The sequence below is a fragment of the Myxocyprinus asiaticus genome, chromosome 14 (assembly GCF_019703515.2).
Source record: "Myxocyprinus asiaticus isolate MX2 ecotype Aquarium Trade chromosome 14, UBuf_Myxa_2, whole genome shotgun sequence".
NCBI classification, from domain to species: Eukaryota; Metazoa; Chordata; class Actinopteri; order Cypriniformes; family Catostomidae; genus Myxocyprinus; species Myxocyprinus asiaticus.
In genome coordinates, this window is record NC_059357.1 from 39,199,228 (window position 1) to 39,221,459 (window position 22,232).

The 22,232-nt window shown below is 38.3% G+C and overlaps 1 protein-coding gene across 1 annotated transcript; it reads right to left on the reverse strand.

Moving 5' to 3' along the window:
- Positions 1–333: 333 nt before the first annotated feature.
- LOC127451642 (uncharacterized) lies at positions 334–12,864 on the reverse strand. Its single transcript, XM_051716484.1, has 7 exons — positions 12,447–12,864; positions 6,866–7,115; positions 4,032–4,150; positions 3,881–3,938; positions 3,724–3,799; positions 3,517–3,631; positions 334–890 (listed from the first exon to the last, which is right to left on the reverse strand). The coding sequence occupies exons 1-7, from the start codon at positions 12,786–12,788 to the stop codon at positions 738–740; spliced, it is 1,113 nt and encodes a 370-aa protein (XP_051572444.1). The 5' UTR covers positions 12,789–12,864; the 3' UTR covers positions 334–737.
- Between the last annotated feature and the right edge of the window lie 9,368 nt (positions 12,865–22,232).

Here is a 22,232-nt window from a genome sequence, read left to right on the forward strand (position 1 = left end):
GCACTGAATTTATTTAATACACGAGTTTCACAATTTGAGTTGAATTACTGAAATAAATGAACTTTTCCACGACATTCTAATTTATTGAGATGCACCTGTATATATATATATATAATGTATTTGTGCTTTTGATTTTGGGATGAAATCTGACCCAGACATGTTTCTGTGAGATTCAACCAGCTGAATTTTATCAAACTGTGCTCTCTCACTATGAACTTCAATATGAACACATCTGTAAATAATATTGCTGTGCTGGAATCAAGGCATCAGTAACTCACTCCATGTTTCTGCTTGGCAGGCTTAATGCAAAACAGAAAAGACTGATGCCAAAAGTGCTGTTTCAGATTCTGAAACTGGAATTTATTTCCTAACTTTTTAAGACTGCTGTATAACATATCTGAACATAGTACATTTAATTGGACCAAAAATTGTTTATATGGTATTGCAACACTGTAAATGATCTCTGACAAAAAAATAGGAAAAATGTTGGTGAATGAAATGCTCCACCATGGAGAAATAACACTTAAAATGAGTGGTCCCATCAGCCCTGTGAGGGATGGACAGAAGGACCAAGACAATTTAGAACAGGGCTGAAATATGCTGTATGTCCTCACGAGGAAGAAAACAAGACAAATTGAGGAGGATTGTGCAAATCAAGTCTTACAGAGTTCCATTCTCCTCGTATTTCATGGACAACGAGCCAGAGGATTTCAGTCCGTTTTTGTTGAAAACAGGCACTATGAGAAGAGGCGGCTGTCGTCCTCAAAGTGGCTTCTCTGCAGTACCTTCACATGATTCTCATAGATTTTGAGGGCGGGACCAAGTCTGATTGACAGACCAGTCAACACATCTCTGCGCTGCATCAGCAGTAAGGACTTCCCATCTATTTCCTGTTGGAAGTAATGACAGAGATTAACTACACTTATCCATATAAAAAAAAAAAAAGAGATGGTTGTTATTATTAGGGATGTACAAGATATTGTGTAAACAACATTTGCAATTTATCAGTTATATATAAATTATTATAAATTAATAACATAATTTTTATTATATATATATATATATATATATATATATATATATATAAAATATGTGGCTGGTAAAATTGGCCATTCATCAACCACTGAATGGTGGGCAAAAAAAGTATGCAGTATATATACCAGTGTATCCAGTATATATACAGTATAATAACATACATACATACATATATATATATATATACATTTAGCATATATAGATAGATAGTACAGCAGTGTATAGCGGTAGTACAGAAAGCATCTGACAGAAGAGTTTTAGTTGAGCACATATTAACAATAGTGGTGTCACATGGTTTCTTAACGGCATCTGTGATAGGTGCGATTAGTCGTCACTCTCTTTTTATTGTTTTTGATCAACGACTGACTGTAAGAACAGAAAGGATCAGAAGAGCATTTTAATTTCAGAGGTAAGGAAAATAAATATGCAATGTGATGTCATCAAACCCAAATAGATACTAGGGTGATAATTGTCGAATGCAACGGTAACAAAATAGCGTTCTCGTGCGACAAACAGAGAACTCTCAAACTGATGTTCTCAGCTTCCTTTTGCCGATATATGGGCTGCACCAGAGATCTTCTATATAGAGATAACAACCTCCGTGTTTTTAACACTGGAGAGAACGTAACATTCAACTTGGATCACGTGAGTCTTCTCTGGCCAATCATGTAACTGCTGATGTCAATGGACCGCATTCAGAGTTTTCCGACAGTTTTTGTTGCACTTTTTCTTGTGGTAGATTTTGAGATATATCTATGTTAGTTAACGTATTTTGCAAATGTGATGTTTGTGGAATATGTTTCAGTGAGCGGGAAAAAAGTGCGCTTTTGCTGCTTCAGATTTGTCATAGTAAACTTCACACATAGTTCATTTCAAAAGGATTGTTTACTGTAAAACATGTTGAAGATTAGCAGACAGGCGGTCAATTAAATAAGTGGTGAGCTGTTTCCTCACAAAAGCAGTTTATTCAGCATGCTGAAGCATCTCCTCCATAGACATCCATTAAAAAAAAAAAACGACTTCTTGTCTCCTCGTCAGTGTACCGCTGCATTATGTGTTTTGATGCTAACTTTGTAGACTCCATTTTAGAATGGCTCTGGCTGCACTGTAATGGAACAGAATGACTGACATGCAGGAAGTCTTCTGATTGGCTAAACAAAGAATCTGACAGCCAGATGTTTATAGTCTTGGGCTGTTACAGAGACAGGTGTGATATATCATGGCACCTATTTCAGTGATATCTGGCAGGTCATAGGGGCGTTTTCTGCATGTCATTTAAAAAAAAAAAAAAATCACTTACAGCACCTTTAAATATCAGTTTAATTAATTGCAGAATTAAATGATATCATTGGATTGTTATACTGCATATTTAAAGCGGTGGTGGCATAGTGGGCTAAAGCACGTAACTGGTAATCAGAAGGTTGCTGGTTCAATCCCCACAGCCATCACCATTGTGTCCTAACTCCAGGTTGCTCCAGGGGAATTGTCCCTGTAATAAGTGCACTGTAAGTCGCTTTGGATAAAGGTGTCTGCCAAATGCATAATTGTAAATGTTAAATAGCTCCAATGTAGTAAGCTACATTTTTAGTAACTTGTAGTGTAGCTAACTACTATTAGAAATAGCTTTACTGTAGTTGAACTGACTTGATACAGAGTGTCTTTCCCCATTGAATTTCCTCTAGAAAAACTGTTAGAGATTAAAGGTGCTGTAAGCCATTTTTTCATGGAAAGGTATGCCAAAATTGTCATATTTCCTGAAAGATATTACTGAGGTTAGTGTCCTGGGATATCTCACCTATCTCTGTGACAGCTCTAGACTTTGTAAACAGCAAATGAAAATGTGTCCGTGGGCCGCGGTCCCTGACGCTTTCGACCAGTCAATCATTTTGCACGTTCTCATTGTACTGTAGTTTCAGTGAATTATTCAGGCTTACTGCCATTTTTATACCATGTTGCTCATAACAGTTGTCAGCTGAGTACGCTATTTTGCTGCTGTTGTTTTTAACAACTGTCTCTGCGCTGTGTCAGCCTCAAAGCTTTTTTGGAATATTTGGAGGGTGGGGTTTTGGAAAGGGCGTGGCTTATCCAACTGCTCAGTCTCGTGGAAGTAGAGCGGCTAAAATCGTTTACAGAAACTTTAACTTGTTTTCAGTGAGGGTCTATTTTCATAGAACTCTTTATTTGTTTCTTTTTAAAAACTACTTAAAAAGAATTTGAAAAGCTGGACTGCTGGAGGTTAGAGGCACTGTTTACTGGAACGACATGGACAGATTCTCATTACGTTAATACGTCTAGATGTTTTACTTTTGATTTTAAGCAATTCCCATTAGAAACCACAGTAAAATAATTATGGACTCTAAAAATGAACTGTAATACAATGTTAAACCAGCATAAATGTGGGGGTGAAATACTAATGTACGTGGACATGTCCTGACAAGTCTTTTGAGCTTCACCCCTCTAGTGGTTGGTTGTGGTACTAACCTGTGTTCTGAAAGCCACGGCCTGCTCAGGGAACCCCACAGAGGTGAAGTAACTGACCACATCAGCCACGCTCCAATGCAAAGGGTCCTGCCTAATTTCTTCCTTTACCACATCACTGAGGATGAAACAGAAACAGCTCAATGCCTCATTTCAGTAAGACGCAAAATTTTTCTGTCTTTACAACCAAACAGGCTGGCTTTTACTGACTTTGCATTGTTCACCCCTCCATTGTTGACCATGTCTATCTCTGTCGTGCTCTTGGATCCATTATTGCACTTTTCACCTGGGAAAACATATTCCCAAATATTAATGTACAATTGACAGATGTGGTGTCAAAGTAAAAGAACGCAGGCTGAATAATCACCTTCATCAGCACAGACAGAGAAGATGTGAGGTCCTCCAATTGACTTCACTACCTCATTCTGATGACAAACAGAGACAATATGACACTCAGAAACATGACAGATGTGCTATGATTGGAAGTGCTGTGGCTCGTGCAAGATGGACGTTCTTACTGGTGTGTTTCTGCAATCTGACAGCAGTGGATCAGGGGTGAGTGCACTCTCTTCCACCCTCGGCCCCTCCTCTCCTCGAGGACAGATGGCCAGTGGCTGCTGCCCGAACTCTAGAGATCCTGTGGGTGAAAATAATAGATACCGCCAACTGAAATCTCTTTACTTGAGGCTGCCAGGACGACAGGACAACCATCTAAACCACACAATTAACCAGTTACCTTGCAGCTCACTGGTCTAGTACAGTTTCAAAAGACTGACATGTCACTATTCATTGATAGGTATTTCTTTAACTTCTTGTGCTGGAAATGTAGGAATTTTCATGACTTTTGGAAAAAATTACTAATAAATCTCCTGTGATGCATGTACATATACTGCTGGACATTGTTAGTAGATGACAAGTAAAGAAAACATACCGAGGGAGTGTAAAAATGTTTTAATGACACTTTAATTGCAAGAAATCCATTGTGTTAAATGTGCCCAATGTTGAAGAAATACCCTTAAATGCGAGTTAGTTTGGGGTTTTGGGGTTCTATCAGGAGGTTTCCTCACTTTGCAATGAATTTTCATGACCTTTCCAAATAATTTTTAACAGATCTCTGGGTGGATTTCCGTTTGTATCTCAGGCATCAATTAATGGAATTTATCGATTTTCATGGTCTTAAGCGCTCATGCTACCTTGAGAAAGACCACTTTGTGTTCCATAGGAAAAGTTATTAGCTACCACACATCAACCTCAACAGACTAACTAATGCTATAATTTTGGCTTGCTTGTGAGCAAGTTTTTCTCTACACACATGGGCGATGCTGGGGTGGGCTACTGGCTTAAGCCCCGAATGTTTTCAGTAAAGCCCCGAATGTTTTTATCATCTTGCAGTGATGTCAAAAGTACCAGTGCTTCAGTGTTAAGTTGATCCTAAATATAAATATAGTTTTATCGATACCAGAATTTCTACACAGTATACTGACTCAATTCAGTACCCACACGCTGTTTTGTTGGGCGGCTTATTTCCAGTACTCATGCGAATATGTGCGCATGCAAGAGCACTCGCGACTCGCAATTGCATCTGTGTCAATAGACCAATACTTTGGCAACGTCACCGCCAACGTCACAGTCAGAAGTGGTGGCAAAAAGACTGGCGCGAACAGTAAAAGAAACCTGTAGTTAGCTGACCCAACAGTCCTCAAAAAGTTACCTGTTACCTTTAAATTGTCTGGTTTAGCTAAATGAATGTCGTTCTGCGCTGTTGGCTGTCAAAATCGCAATGCCAAAAAACGATGACTTCCTTTATATCGGATTCAGTCAACAGAGCTGACTGGACTGAGGAAATCATTTCCAACTCACGGCTTTGCAGGGAACATTTTATTACAGGTATGTTATTAACTCATATCATTATAATAATAGTATAGCTAGGAATATTTCTGTATTTATGATTGCTTTGTGTTGTACTTTCGTTTAATCGATGATTATCACTAGCTGTGTTACTAGCAACAGTGAACTTAGCTAGCTTTGAACCAGAAGGCTAATTTTATTCTATATTATCTTTTAGTGATGTTTAGAGGAACTAGCTAATGCTAGCTGTCTTATCTGCCAAATCTAACACAGCAGTTTGCCGGCTTTCTGCCACCACTTACTGTGCATGTTTGTAAACAATGGGATTCGTCTATAGAGTCTGAACGGTTTCTCTTAGTGATTTACTGGAAACTGTGTTGAGTTGGTCCATCCAGATGCAGTAAGTACCAAATATTTAGCTATATAACCCTGAAAACAATTAGTTAGATGTGCTTGAATTTGCAAACTTTAAAGCTGAAGTATGTAATTTCTTGGACACTAGCGCCAACAAACAGAATTGCAAAAAGTTTTTATTTTTTTCAGAACAGCTTGTTGAATACACCCCATGTCTGCCGTTGGTCAAACAAAGAGATAGCCCCCAGCTCACACCAGTAGCTGAGTAACTTTGTTGGGGCAGGTCTAAGCAGGTCGATAAAAACAAATAGAGCAATATTTATAGAGCCACAGAGACACAGTGTTTACAGTTTTCGAGAAAATGAACAGATGAACAGCTTACTTATAGTTGTCTCTGCATATTAAACTTGGATAGAAGAGAGTATTTTAACACATAAAAAATGACATACTTTAGCTTTAAGTTGCAAACCAGGGCATTCATGTTTTTTGTTTTGCACAGCTAATTTATTATGCAACAAACCTCGCAAACTTCAGCAAATCTAGCTGTTTTTTTCCCCTCGAAATCACATATTTTAGCCTATTAAAATTATGTTATCTTCTAAACTTAAAATACCAGACGAATCAATAATAGATTATGAAACTGTACACAATGTTCATCGAACTATGGAAAGCCGCAAGGGACATTTTTTTTTTTTTTTTTTATCATGGAAAGTACATAGTGTTAAAGATCTTTGAGGGTGTCTGAGGCTGAGACAAAAGTTAGTGGGACATTTTAGTTTTATTTCAGTAATATTTAAAGATTTACTTTATAAATGATGCAGATGTAACATTAAAACCTTTTTTAAAAAGTGTTATGATGATGAATATTTTTATATTTCATCAAAGGATGGCCTCACACGTATCCTCAAAAGTCTGGGTTGAGCCTCGAATATCCACTGACCATGAAACCGGCCCTGTCTTCACAATCACTCACAAAGAGTGATTTCTACCAATATTAATAGAAATATTTCAAAGCAGAGAAAAACTAGACAGGTTTATATTCAATATAGAAATTTCCATGACTTCACCAGGCCTGAAAATCATAACTTTACAGGTTTTCTATGACTGGGTACAACAATTTTTAAATACTATTTTCATAGTACATACGTACCTGTGTTGTGCTGGGCTGCTGTCTGTGCGCGCTCAGGAAGAGTGTAAGCACTGTCCCCATCCTGCCTCAGAGCATCATGAGTTGGAGAGGCAGCTGGTGAGGGCAAAGGTAGACTGATGTTACAGCTGGTGATGGGACTCAAGCTAATGCCAGAGTCAGTGGTGCTCTGAGCGCACATGGCGTCCAAACTGCTCTCATCGCCCTCCTCATCCATACTGCTGTCCATTCCTGCTGTTGTGAACATCTCATCCTAGAAGATTCAGAATAGAATAATAACATACACTTACTGAATGCTGCACAGTGTACACTCACTGAGCACTTTATTAGGAACACCTGTACACCTACATATTAATGTGATTATCTAATCAGCCAATCGTATGGCAGCAATGCAGTGCATAAAATCATGCAGATACGGGTCAGGAGCTTCAGTTAATGTTCACATCAACCATCAGAATGGGGAAAAAAATGTATCTCAGTGATCGAGTGTGGCATGATTGTTGGTGCCAGATGGGCTGGTCTGAGTATTTCTGTAACTGCTGATCTCCTGGGATTTTCACACACAGCAGTCTCTAGAATTTACTCAGAACAAAAAAACATCCAGTGAGCAGCAGTTCTGCAGATGGAAATGCCTTGTTGATGAGAGACGTCAACGGAGAATGGCCAGACTGGTTTGAGCTGACAGAAAGGCTACAGTAACTCAGATAATTACTTGCAGTGAGCAGAATAGCATCTTAGAATGCACAACATGTCAAACCTTGAGGCGGATGGACTACAACAGCAGAAGACCATGTCGGGCACTTTATTATGACCATAGTGTTCTTTATAAAGTGATCAGTGAGTTTATATTGCTTATGAAAATGGCATTTTTAATATAATTTTCTGTAAGAATGTCTTAAATTTTGGCAGTTTGAACAAATAATGAGTGGGGGGGAAAAGAGTTGCTGAAATGCTATGCATACAAAAACACACATACTATAGAGTAGTACACTGCCTGGCCAAAAAAAAAGTTGCATACTCTAATATTAATTTTGTGGACCGCTTTTAGCTTTGATTATGCCGTGCATTCGTCGTGGCATTGTTTGGACAACTTTATGCAACATCACAACATTTATTTCCATCAAGAGTTGCATTAATTTTTGGCCGAGATCTTGTATTGATGATGGGAGAGAACCACTCTGTAAAGTCTTCTCCAGTACATCCCAAAGACTTTCAGTTGGGTTAAAGTCAGGACTCTGTGGTGGCCAATTCATGTGTGAAAATGATTCCTCATGCTCCCTGAACCACTCTTTCACAATTTGAGCCTGAAGAATCTTGGCACTGTCATCCTGGAATATGCCCGTGCTGTCAGGGAAGAAAAAATCCATTGATGGGATAACCTGTTCATTCAGTGGGCACTATGCATGACGGGTGCATCGCTTCATGCGCTTCCCTTCTTACCCTGACGCACCCATCACTTTGGAATAGGGTAAATCTGGACTCATCAGACCACATTAACTTTTTCCATTGCTCCACAGTCCAATCTTTATGCTCCCCAGCAAATTGAAGTCGTTTTTTTTCAGATTAGCCTCACTAACAAGGTGGCGGAGGACGAATCTCAGTTGCCTCCACATCTGAGACTGTCAATCCGGGCATCTTATCACGTGGCTTGTTGAGCGCATTACCGTGGAGACATAGCGCGTGTGGAGGCTTCATGCTATTCTCTGCGGCATGTTCACGTGTGAGCCGCCTACTCACAGCTGACCCCCCCCACAGTACTTTTTAAAGAAGAAAACTTGAATTTTTTTAACGAAAATTCTCGACACACATGGAAACCTTTAAGGACACCGTTTAAAAACCATGTATTTAAACGATTACACTTATTAGAGTACAAATGTCTTTAATAAGACACTCAACGGACAGACTGATAATTCTGGCTTATCCAGCCGAATATATCTGAATTATTTTAGAGCCATAGAAATGTACAAGACTTTTCAGGCCTGGAAATAACTATTAAAAGAAAAATCCCTGATATTTCCAAATTCCATGTATTCACGGACCGTGGGAACCCTGTCGTGATTATTGTCAAACTGCGTCGCGCTACTGCAAAACTGGAGCTCCAGTATGTCTAGGATACGTGCACTGTTTATTCGGACCAGAGCAAGCCAGAAATTCTTTATCAACCATTTTTCGTACACTTTGAACCCCAATTTGGTGATTACTGTTGATTTAGTGTAGGAAACATTACTAACAGAGCAGCGAATATGACTAAATAACTTTTTTCTTTCTTTCTTTCTTTCTTTTTTTTTTTTTACAAAATGAGGAACATTAGTGAGTTTGCTGAATGGAGGAGCCCTGAACTCAGCTCTCGCGTATGGCAAGCCACGAGTCTCAGAATAACGCAATAGTTTTAATGTATGTACATCTAAAACGACCTATTTTGCAGCATTCTAAACATCCATAAAGCCGTAAAATACGCCAAAGTAATTTCAAATGCCGTAAAAAACACGTGAAAATAGTTTAAACCGGCGTATTGGACGGTGTTTAGTGTTTATGAAAAGCACCGCTTTTTACGATGTTTGGCTTGGCATATGACGGCGTAAAAAAAGCTGTTTTTGGTTGCACAAAAGTGTCGCTTTTTACGGCATTTTCTAAGTAGTATAATGAGCCCCATCAGCTGGTTTTCACAGCCATTAAAGTTTGAGGTGTTCTCACCCAATCAATAATGAACTGAGTCAGGCCATACCAGTTCTCTGCTGCAGGTTATTTCCGCCAATTGCTCATTCAAGTCAAACAAATCAACATGGCCAGAAGAAACTTTATTTTGCGTTGCTGCCGGTGTACGGTTCAACTGGTTTTCATGTTAACTGGAGACCTTCTTCCGCTTACACCAGATGTGAACGACCGGTGGTAGATTAGTTGATTCTGAAAATTATGCTTCTGGCATAATATTTTATTCTACATTAAATGTAAACTTACTAAATATGATGCTGGCATCATTGTACAGATTAAAATAAGTGGTATTATTAGATCAAACGGCAGAAGTATGTAAGATAAAAAAAAAAAAACTCATGAGGCAGGAGATTTGGACTCGGCCATAAATAATATGATCAGCAAAACACTTCAGCGCATTATCAAATTGAGCTACTAGACTCTGAACTTATTAAAGGATAAAAAGACAAATTACTTCCATAAGTCAGACATGGAGACTAATTTGTTGATAAAAAGTTGATTAAAAAAAAAAAAATAATACATTTGGCAAGTTAGTACCGTATCTCAAAACACTAAGAAACTGTTTCATAATAATGACTTAGTATCTCATTACAATGAGAAACATTCTCATTATTATGACTTACAAAAGCACTTTTTTATTCAACTGTGGTGCAAACCAGCTTCAATATACATTCAACCCTATTCAATTTTAAAAAACATGACTAAACATGTTCATATTCTTTTGATATAATAATATGCCTTCATATGTGAAAAATGTTAACTCTTTCATACAGTAAAAATATTGCTGTGTCCGAAATCGCCCCATATCCCCATATTCACTAAAACAGCAGATGTAAGTGCACCGTAGTGCACAATCATTAGAAATGAGAGATGGGAAAAGGGTGAGCAACACTTATGTAATATACTCTGTGCATCCGAGATGACTGCGGAGCTATCGCAGAAACAAGTTAGTCACATATGTACTTTCCATGTGTATTTTCATCTTACACACACTGTAGCTTACTTTGAAAACAATGATTATGATGATAATAATAATAACAGCTTTATTTTGTATCTGTACATACGGCACACTGTGGTTTCATTCAAGGTATATTACAGTAATACAATAAATCTTCATTCTATTTGTCATGTTTAATATGTTCATAATGACTAAAAATAATAACGAACTGCCAACAGGAAAAACCACACATGAACAAGTGTATATTATTTATTTAATATCACGAAACTCTCCCATCCAAACTGTGCTGCGTTTAGAGAAAAGATCACTGGCGCATGTGTCCTCATCCCGCCACAAACAGTACTGATGTTATCAATAACAATCATTAATAAGATGAATACATTACCTACAGGTGATAACCCATTACTTGAATAATATATCTTATTATAATCTCCTCTGTGTACAGTTTTCTGAGTTGTCACCTTAAGATGAATTAATGAGGTCAAAAGCAGCAATTCATTGCTAATCATTATAAATTTAGCTCACTATATTTTATATATTTTTTAAATCAAGAAATGATTGATTAAAAACAATCTCGCCCAATCAATGATGAAGTGAGTCAGGACAGACCAGTTCAGTTTCAGAAGTGTGCTGGTGATTTATATATATATATATATCCTGTAAAATCACCAGCACACTTGTGCAGAAATAACCTGCAGCAGAGAACTGGTATGGCCTGACTCACTTCATTGATTGGGTGAGAACACCTCAAACTTTACTGGCTGTGAAAACCAGCTGACGGGGCTCGTTATACTTCTTAGAAAACGCCGTAAAAGCCCCGCTTTTGTGCAACCAAAAACCGCGTTTTTTACGGCGTCATATGCCAAGCCAAACAGCGTAAAAAGCGGATCTTACGTTTTTTACGGCGTTTGGAATATCTACGGCGTATTTTACGGCGCTATGACATTTTAGAACGCCGTGAAACATGCCGTTTTGGACGTAAACGCGTTAAAACTATCGCGTTATTCTGGCACTCTTGGCTCGCGACTCTCTGGCAGGCAGCGCGCCTGAGGCGTGCTCATGAATATTAAGTGACGTGACGTTAGTCAGCTGGATACTATTGCTCTTGCGCGTGGTGAGCTCATGTATATTAACTAGGCACGTCCAGAGCCCGCTCATATTCGCTCAGAAGCGCGCTGCCAGGCCGAGACAAGCGCGTCCCAAAGCAAGCCAACGTTAAACGTGGCTATATCCGACATTTTCCCCTCTGCCGCAGTGATTAAGTGCTTCAAACACAAATAAAACTGACATTTAAACAGACGGAACAGGTTATCCCTTTAAATAATGACAACCAATTCACCGGCTGCGCTGACGAGTTCGTTCGCACTTCGCCTGCACGGACATAAAGGATGATCTAGCAGTCCTTCCAATGACGTGCGGTTGAATAATCCTTATAAATTGGGGTATTGACTTTGTCACCCCATGCATAGGTCATATTATTCAATCTACCTGAAATAAATGACCGTTACTGTACTCGTCTCCCTGTACGAAATGCGCCAATCGGCTCATCCGTGATGTTTTGGTGACTTTTCGCCACTGTTTATAAGCGAGTTTGGCTCAATAACAAAATGGACAAAAAATTTTTTTAGCTGAAGTTGAATTAGCAGAAAACACGAGCACAGTCTATGCTAACACAGAAAAACTCGCGCTGAAAGATTTCGACATAATGGATCAAGCGCTTCCATTGTCGGCGATTTTCCGTCTGTTTGTGCCGCTCCCCGTCTGCGCCAGTCCGCGCGAGTGTGTATGTGCGCGCGCACTTGCAGCTTTCATGTTGCATACGCTAACGAACAGTTCAAGTAAAGAGAAAATACCAAGGTATAACATATTATGTGATGCAATTTGTCTCATTCTTGTCCTGCGTGCTTTACTCACTTCCATGTCCTCCATCTGATCCTCATCCGCGGGACCCAGCGCGCTGTCGCCGGTGCTAAAGTCCGGGAGAGAAGGCTGTTTCACAGCACACTTGCCCTGCTCGCCTTTTCTCCTTCCTCTCAGAACCTTTGCCGCGTTGCGATAGGAAACAGAGCCTTTATAGTTGACTTTCAGCACCGCTTGCTCCTCTATCAGTTTGTCTAGTTCTGAACGGGTTCGGTCCCAGTCCGAGCCGTGTCGTCTTTTTACCATTCTGCAAATTCTGTCCAGGTCCGGTCGCGCTTTTCGCGACCTTAACGAGTCTATTGACCCCAGGATCCATTCGCGGTACGGCTCAGACATTATTCCTAACAGGGTTCGAGCGTGAGAGAGTGGATGAAGTGCGTCAGTTTCTTGCCCTCAACGTGACGTTCGCCGTCTATCCCAAGTACTCCTCGCTGCAGACTGTAGCGCGATGACGTAGTGGATCTAATCCCATGCGTGTTGGATTTTAGTGACGTAGTGGATGTTTTAATGCGCATGCGTATTCACATTTTAATGTTTTGTTTTATTACTGTAGCGTACTTAACGGTCATTAATACAGTATATATTCATATAACACATACACACATTTATATATTAGGGCTGCACAATTAATTAAAATAAAATTACGGTATGACATTATGCAATTATTTAACCGCAAAGGGCTACGACGATTTAATTAAACTATTAGACAAATCAAGCTGTTCGCTTCAAAGTCTATGCATGCTGCTCTGTCCTGTCTGTATTGTGAATAAGCATTAATACAGGTATTCAGAGCGGTTCTGTGCTCCACTCTGTTCCGTGTGCTGATCGCGTCATTTTCTTTCTCATCTTTTTGGAATGCCCAATTCCCAATGCGCTCTAAGTCCTCATGGTGGCGTAGTGACTCGCCTCAATCCGGTTGGCGGACGGCGTCTGAGACGTCAATCCGCGCATCTTATCACGTGGCTTGTTAAGCGCTTTACCGCGGAGACATAGCGCATGTGGAGGCTTCACGCTATTCTCCGTGGCATCCACGCACAACTCACCACACGCCCCACCGAGAGCGAGAACCATACTATAGCGACCAAGAGGAGGTTACCCCATGTGACTCTACCCTCCCTAGCAACCGGCCAATTTGGTTGCTTAGGAGACCTGGCTGGAGTCACTCAGCACGCCCTGGATTTGAACTTGCGACTCCAGGGGTGGTAGTCAGCGTCAAAACTCACTAAGCCACCCAGGCCCCCTGAACGCGTCATTTTTAAAGCACTCCAGATTCACTTTAATTTCACTTTTGCATACTTCCAAGCATGTTTGACCACTACCTGTTAATATACAAATACAAATAATTCACCCCATGGCATTTATGAACAGTGGAGGAGATTTTAAAATGAAGAGCACATTATAGTGAGGAGTATATTGCTTAATTTATATATTTGTTTTCTGTGGGTGAAGAGGAAAAACAAGGAAAAGTAATTTATGAAATCCATGGTTATGACCATTTTTAAAAGCTAAGCTATATTAAACAAATGTCTCAGTGTAACACTTTAATAATAATGTACTTTAATAATGTACTCAGTGTAATGCATTAAAAAACAAAACATCCACTATGTAACCAAAAACCACTACACAGAGGATTAGATCCACTACGTCATCGTGCTACAGTCTGCAGTGAGGACCCTCTCGTAAGGTGACCATACGTCCTCTTTTTCGGACCTTAAAAAAGCGTCCGGTCGGGATTTCTCGGGATTCGGTTTTAGTTGCATGATGTGCATCTGGTCTAATACTTCATTGTGTGTGCACGCATATTTGCATTGCTTTATCCCCTCTTTTTGAGTCCCGCCTTCTCGCACACCAATTGGTCGATTATAAGAGGCTTGCAGCAACTATTGGCCAAATTCCTGCCTGTCAATCTCTCCGTGAACACCCGAAGTGCTGTTGTGTTCGGCATCAAACAGTTGCTTGACAGTAGCAGCAAATGACAGCAGAGTGGAAACAATGCCCAAACGAAAGTGCAAATTTACAGAAGATTTGCACAAAAAATTCCCATGCTTTCGTCCAGGTCGAGATCCGTGGGAAGCAGAATGTATGACATGTAAAGCTGGCACTTATGTTTCAGTTGCTAATAAAGGTGCAAGTGATTTAGAAGCACACATTAGCTCTGTGAAGCATAAAGGGTCAACAAAAGGTGAAAGTTCATCAGGTAAATTAACGGACTACTTTTTGCGACCAGGTAAAATTATCATCACATTGCTTCATTTTCCATGGCCATTCAAAATTATAGTAATAGTAAATGAAGGTACACTCATGGCATCAAATATTTTATTTTAGTACATGGACATTTAAAAGAATGTTGGAAATTTTTATTTATTTATATATATTTATGTTATGCTAATAGAGTGTCTTTGTCACTGTATTAAAGTTTGCATTCATAGTAACACTCTTTTGAACCCTATTATTCCACCCCCTTTTTGGGATTTGACCTTTCCTTTAGTGTGTAACATAGCTCTTTGTGCATGTAAAAGGTCTGCAAAGTTACAAAGCACAAAGTCCACGTAAAAGGGAGTTATTCTCTCCCACAGACAACACTGCTCCTGAACCGCGGAAATGCCTGGTTTGTAGTCCAGCCATTTCTTCCGTAAAGTATCTACGTCACTATGTAACACATTTGCATAATGCCCGCCTAAGGGCTACTTTAGCCCGCCCTCAAACAAAGGTAGTTAAAGGAGAGGCCAGAATGAGTTGGGTTAGTGTTGTCAACATGTCGAGAAGACACTGTTTTCTTCACTGCGAAAGCAAAACCCCTTTGTTTGGACATCCAAAGGCAGACGAATTGAAGAATAAGTGGTTAAAATGTATTTTTACCACTATTCCTCAGCAGTACAATCACAACAATAACAAAATTGTTGATCTCAAGAGTCTTTATCAGTGGTAAAGTGAGGAGGTTTACTTATAATTACAAGCTGTAATGTTTCGGTCGCTATAGGTAGTCCACGGCTAACTTGCTCACTAACTCTCTAATACTCCCTGGTAATGTCCAACCGGGAGTAAGCCTCTGTTCTCCATTCATATCACTGGTGACAAAAGTTTGGCTACACCCAGCAAAAGATGTCTAACTTAGATGCACTCTATGTCTTTTACTTGAAGCTTTGTTAGGTTCACAATTATCAACAGTGTACTTGGTCCCGAGTTACACTACCGTTGTTACCATGATGTTGAGAAATTACACCGTTATAACATCACATCTGAAATGTAAGACAGCTACAAAATTAAAACTCAACACTGTGAAACGTCCTGCTCAAGTTGTGCTTGCGAAGGTGGTTCGGGTCGATCAGCTTGTTCTTCCAAACTTTCATTATTTCATTCATTATCGGACTCTGGCTCGAACTGGTATGGCAAAAACTGACACCACTGTTACCATAGTTACAGTAGTGTTTACAGCTGCTCAGGAAGACTCGGGAGCTGAAACTCGGTTATGGAAAGGGGAGTTTCCGCCATGTGTGTCGCCATGTGTGACCACATTTCAGACACAGGCTCTAAGCGGTTGACCAATCACAACAGACTAGGCCAGCTGACCAATCAGAGCAGACTAGGCTTTTCGGAAAGGGGGGTTTTAAAGTGACAGATGGTAAATCAGAGCGTTTCAGACAGAGGGTGAAAAGAGGTGCTTCAGCAATGCACAGTATGAGAAAAATAATGTTTTTTGAACATTAAAGCATGTAAACCTATTCTAGTAGACCCCCAAAATAAAATTATGAACCTGTAAATGAACATAATATGGGCTCTTTAACTCATGAAGAATATACAGAAAGCAACTGAAGCATATTAGTGAAAATTACAAATATGTTTACATTGTAGTGTTGCGGTGTGAATAAAGCCTGTTCTTTATAATCATATGTGTTGTTTATTGACTAACTTTAGTATACACACATTAAATATGAAGGACTGAATATTGACATTTATTGTGCTTTTTTATTTATTACAATGTGTTACAATTACCGCATACCTTTATACAGTCTGGGTGTTATGAATAACATCGTCTTATGTGCATTAACAATTTAATTGTATCAGAACCCATGATGTTATTTATAACTGACACACATGTACAGATCACTGACATGTCTGAATAAATTAGCAAAGACCTACAAGTGTTTCTTTATCCTTGCTCTCCCTCTTTATTGAAGGAAAACTAACATTTAGGCTCTGGCAAGTAAACAGCAGTATCACTTTAAAACAAAAATTTCGCTGGTTTTAGCCGCAGCACAATGAAGGTAAATGGAATTCTCAAACATGGCGGCGCGGTCATACAGTGACGTCACATAAAACAGGTCAATTCGAGACGCGGCAAGAGCGCGTTATTTTCCCTCCACCCGTATTCCGGCAACTCCCGCGACTGATGTATTTAGGCGTCAAATGATTGGACGAAAGTTGTCAATACGTCACCAGCTTGACGACGCCTTCTGATTGGATGGTTATCGATTCTATAACTTCTGACACTTTGTTGTGAAAAAACTGGTTTTGAATAAATGTACTGGAAAGAAAGTAGTTATATGTGACATATCACTTTGTCCTGAACAATAATGAGTGATATGAATACGATATTTATTCATTTTTATTTTTTTGACAAACCGATTTTGCCTGGCTCCCAGAGCTATGGTTTCATTGTATGCCAAATATAAGAATATAAAATATCAAAGTAACCACCACTTCCCATGAGAGAATATATTTTTTATTTTATTTTTTTATTAACTATTTCAGACTTTTCTGAGAATGCTGTGGAAAACAAATACATTATTGCGTAGAGATGGAATGTGTAGAAATTCATTTTATATAGAAAGAAGACCGTATGGAAATTTATTATTTTTATACTGAGACTTTCGAAGTCCCGAAGTGAATTGACAGTGAATTTATGGTAAGCACATAGCCACTCTTGGAACTGAAAATATTTCAAGGTAATTTTATTCCATTTAAAGCTGAACTTGAATTGACTGAATAATATATGGCAACAAATGCATTATTATATTTTTAAGACAGCAACGTTGGAAAACAACATTTTTATTTCACAGTTGACAGTGTATTTCTCACATTTCTGTAAGCTAAGAAATATAAAATGTAAATTATTTCTTACCATATTCTTAGAAATATTTTAGTCCTTTTTCTACTGTAAATCTACGTTTACTTTCACTTTAGTAAAAAAGATCTGTTTCTCACCCACATCTATCATATCTCTTCTGAAGACATGGATTAAAAAACTGGAGTCTTGTGGATTACTTTAATGCTGCCTTTTTGTGCTTTTTGGACCTTCTGAGTTTTAGTCACCATTCACTTGCATTGTGAGGACCTGCAGAGCTGAAATATTCTTCTATTAAATCTTCATTTGTGTTCTGCTGAAGAAAGTCATACACATTTGGGATTTGGGAGTAAATGATGAGATAATTTTCATTTTTGGGTGAAATATTCTTTTTAATAAACATGTCATTTACATGACTTTTAATGTCTTGACATTAAGTTTGCTACACAAACACATCATGATAATTTGCTGCACATCTTGATAATTTAAAGTTTAAAACCTCAATAGTTAAACGTTCTAAATTATTAAAAACTAATTGCAGAATTAATGATAAGAAGTTGAATAAAAGTGACAAACTATGTTACATATCGTATACTGAGTTGTATAGGACAGTAAAGAGTAAAAACATGTTCATACACTGGAAGCTGCGATATTACATCGTCCCCATTATAATATTAATCGACAAAGCTGTAAACCACTTATTCAAATGCATGTGATAGTTTTGTCTTGTCTAATGTTAACCATTTAAAATTCGCACTGAACTTCGAACTTGGTGGCTGTTTGTTTTTCCGCAACTTATATAATATGATGTCCCTCTGTTTATGGTTATTGAAGGCGATATGAACGACTTCTCAACTGGCCAATCGCAGACCGCTTGTAAGAAGCTCTTAGTAGCCAATCCGAACGCAGGAGGCGGGACCTATCAGAATATCGGTGGGGAAAAAATAAAGCGGCAAAAGCGCGCTGGTAGAAACAACGGAAACCTACTGTACCCGTGCGTTGATCACATTGAGCGCTTAAGGTTGAATGCTGGAAGTTCTGCAGCCCGCCACTAGGAGATTTAAGGTGGTATTGTTCTATTTCACACTGGCGGCTTAGACCTTATTCACAGTAGCGCCATCTTTGATTTTTGAAGGGAATGAAAACGAGGCTGTGAGGGATAGACTTACCAACTCTTTAAAGACAATGTATTGTAAAAAGCTATCAAAAAGCTCTTTGATCTCATCTTATTCCCTACATCTCATGTTGTCTGGAGTTTTGTGTCTTCTGAAATTTCTTGGAAAGATATTTTTCAATGTTTCATCAGTGGAACGATCCAAAAACATTTAAAAGAGCACCTATTATGGTTTTTAAATGTGACTAATTTTGTCTTAAAGGTCTCATACGATAGATTTAAATGCATCCAAGGTCAAAAAACACTTTAATTTCCTCATAATTTAAATTGCAGCATTACCTTTTTTTTCCCCCAGTGTCAAAAACGACTTGTTCAATGATCCATTCTAAAGGATTCATTCTAAACTCCTCCTTTCAGAGAGCCTACTCTGCTCTGATTGGTCAGATGTCCCAGTCTGTTGTGATTGGTCTACCGCTTAGTGTAGTGTTTGAGGGCGGGTCAAAGCTGTTCGCGAGCAGCCAATGAAGACCAGAGGCGGGTTTTTTGTTACCAAATTACACTGGTTAGTACAGGAAGTAAGTCTGGAATTACTAACGACTCGTTTCAGGTGTTCAGAATCGGTTCTTTCTTTTGAGAGTCAATAACTCCATTTGTTGTGCACTTTGATTTTTGAAACTTTGCAGACTTTTTTACATTCACAAACAGCTATATAACACACTACATGAAAGCTAATATTTGAAAAACCATAATAGGTGCTCTTTAAACAACTATACAATCCATTGAAGAGACTGTACCGCTGTGTCCAAATATCCATACTTCCCTACTATATAGTATGCCAAAAGCAGTATGCCAATGGAGTAGTATGTCCAAATCCACAGTATTCATGAAGCAGTAAGCGAGAAATACACGGATGACCTACTATTTCTAGCGAGACTGTGGAGTGCAGATCGACTGGACACTTAACGATACCATAATCCCTCAAGAGCTGAGGCGACTTCATGTTCAAAACACTGGATTTAAAAGGAACCGCAGTAAACCGCGAGATGGATGCCTCTTCTCAACTGTATGTGATATATATACCAAGATAATTCTTCCTTGTGTTTAAATGGTGCTTCTTCAACAAAACCAAAGCAGATAGTTTATGTGGTTATTACGTCATATATTCGGGTCAAGAGACGATGCCAACGTCCCCGGATGAAGTATGTCCGAAATCTATTCATACTACTCGCATGCACACCCAAAAGAACATACTATTTTATCGGCAGATAAGTGTGCCCTTTATCAAATACAGAACATACTGTGACAGTACGCGGTTTCGGACGCAGCATAAGTCTATCCTTCACAGCCTTGTTGTCAATCCTGTCAAAAATCAAAGATGGCGCTGCTGTGAATAAGGTCAAGAGGTGCGTCCCAAACCGCACACCTCTGCACTATTCTATGTAATTTTTTTTGTGTAAATAGTGCAAGTGGTATGGTATATTTACACTGAAAATGCAACAAAAAGAAGTGTACTACGAGTATCACTATGTACTTCTTCAACCGTCAAAGCCGTATGTAGTGGAACTAGTGAAACTTCAGTGAAGATAGCACCTTACAAATATGTGTTGAATGCTTTACAATGTACATTAAAAATCTATATTGTTTGTGATACAAGCGTTGAACTGAAGTAGGCCAACAAGATAAAGCTAGTGGCAGCACATCGCATGTTTACAACTTCACATATGTCAGCTGTTAAATGGTGAATGCTTCAGTGTAGTAAAAAAACGTTGAATGTTTCATTTGGGATGATACTACACTTTGAATATTCATACACTATGTGGCTGAGTGCATAGTGTATGTTGTAAGTGCATAGTGCGTGATTTGGGACACAGCTAACGACTTTGTTTTGGAAAACTAGCATACTGCTACTGCACAGTATACACTGAGGTCACGTCCACACTAATACGTTTTCGTTTGAAAACACATCGATTTTGCTATGTTTACGCCTCTCAACCACACTAAAACTGCATTTTCTGGCATCAAAAACAGAGACATTTAAAAAACTCTCCACTTAAAGGTGCACTCAGTAATTTTTTCCCTCATTAAAAAAGTTGAACTCCTAAATACATGAATTGTAATTTTGCAATATATGTATAAACTCATGAGCACTCACATTACACTGAAGACTCCAGTCATATCAGTAACCTTATAAAAGCTGTTTTATTCTACATGGAGAGGGTCCACACATGGAGGCTGCCATGTTAGAATCACATGACCAGCTGAATACTACTCACTGAATCTCAGTAACCGTCCTGTTATTTGACTCTTTCACTCATTGATTAAAGTAATCATGCCTGACTGTGAATACTACATTTCTACAATGACATCTGAAACTGAGAACTATTGATTATAAATGATGCTGCATCCAAACCACAAGGTGTCAGTGTAAGTCCAAGATGACACAAAGACAAAAGTTACTGAGTGCACATTTAACTGCATATTTTGGAAAACGACAACATTAGGAAACTTAATGTGGATGTGGTCTGAATACTGCATACCATTTATTTTTATTTATTTTATTTTTTTTTAAGTGTGTGAAACAGTCTGCATTATGCTACAATGAACTTTTCAAACAGTAGTATGCTACATTGTTGTCAAAGACCTCATTATGTTGCATGTTTATAGGAATTTCTGGGATTAATAAATTAATCTCAATCAACAGCATTTGTGTCATGATGATTACAACAAAAAATAATTTCAACTTGTATCTCATTTATTTCAAAATAATAATAATAATAATAATAATAATAATAAATCAGTTGTAGTAAGACACTTACACTGGAAGTAAATAGTGCGTATTTTCACATTTAAGGACTGGCCCCATTTCAAAAGTATAGCCATAAGATGTAATAAAATCACTTACTAACCTTATTTATGCAATAATGTGTATACTTATAGTTTACATCTTATCTCTAAACATTTAGTTTAACGTTTATGGATTGGTCCATATTCTTTTCAGAAATCTGACATTGTAAGTATCTTTCTGTAACCGTGATTTATTTTTTATTTTTATAAACTAGGTACTCAATTATCTTATCTTAAAACATATTTCAGGAAAGCTTTTACTGATTAATCTATTTTTATATTCTGTTTTATTTTGTACTCTTTATACTGATATGCATGCTTATTTTATTTGTCTTTATCCTTTTTATTCTTTTATATATATATATATATATATTTATTATAAAAAAAAATTTGTAAAGCACCTTGAGAAGATACCTTTGAAGGTGCTATATAAAAATAACGTTTATTATTATTTTGATTATTAATTCAGAGAGCGTTGTCTGGTTATAATCTCTGAAGAGTTATTTTGCATTTTTTAGTCAATTTTGTGTAACAATGTCAAATCTTTTGGCAGTCAGATCAAATAATGAGTCAAGAAAGAGATGTTAAAAATCCAGAAACTGAAACTGTGCATGTACTGCGAAATAGTGAGAAGTATGGTTGCCATTCCAAACAGAACAAATCTCTGCTGACCAAGGCATGTCGCAAAGCAACTTGAATATAGTTAAACAAATTCTGAATGAATTTCAGAAAAAGGATAACATTTGACGGCACCACA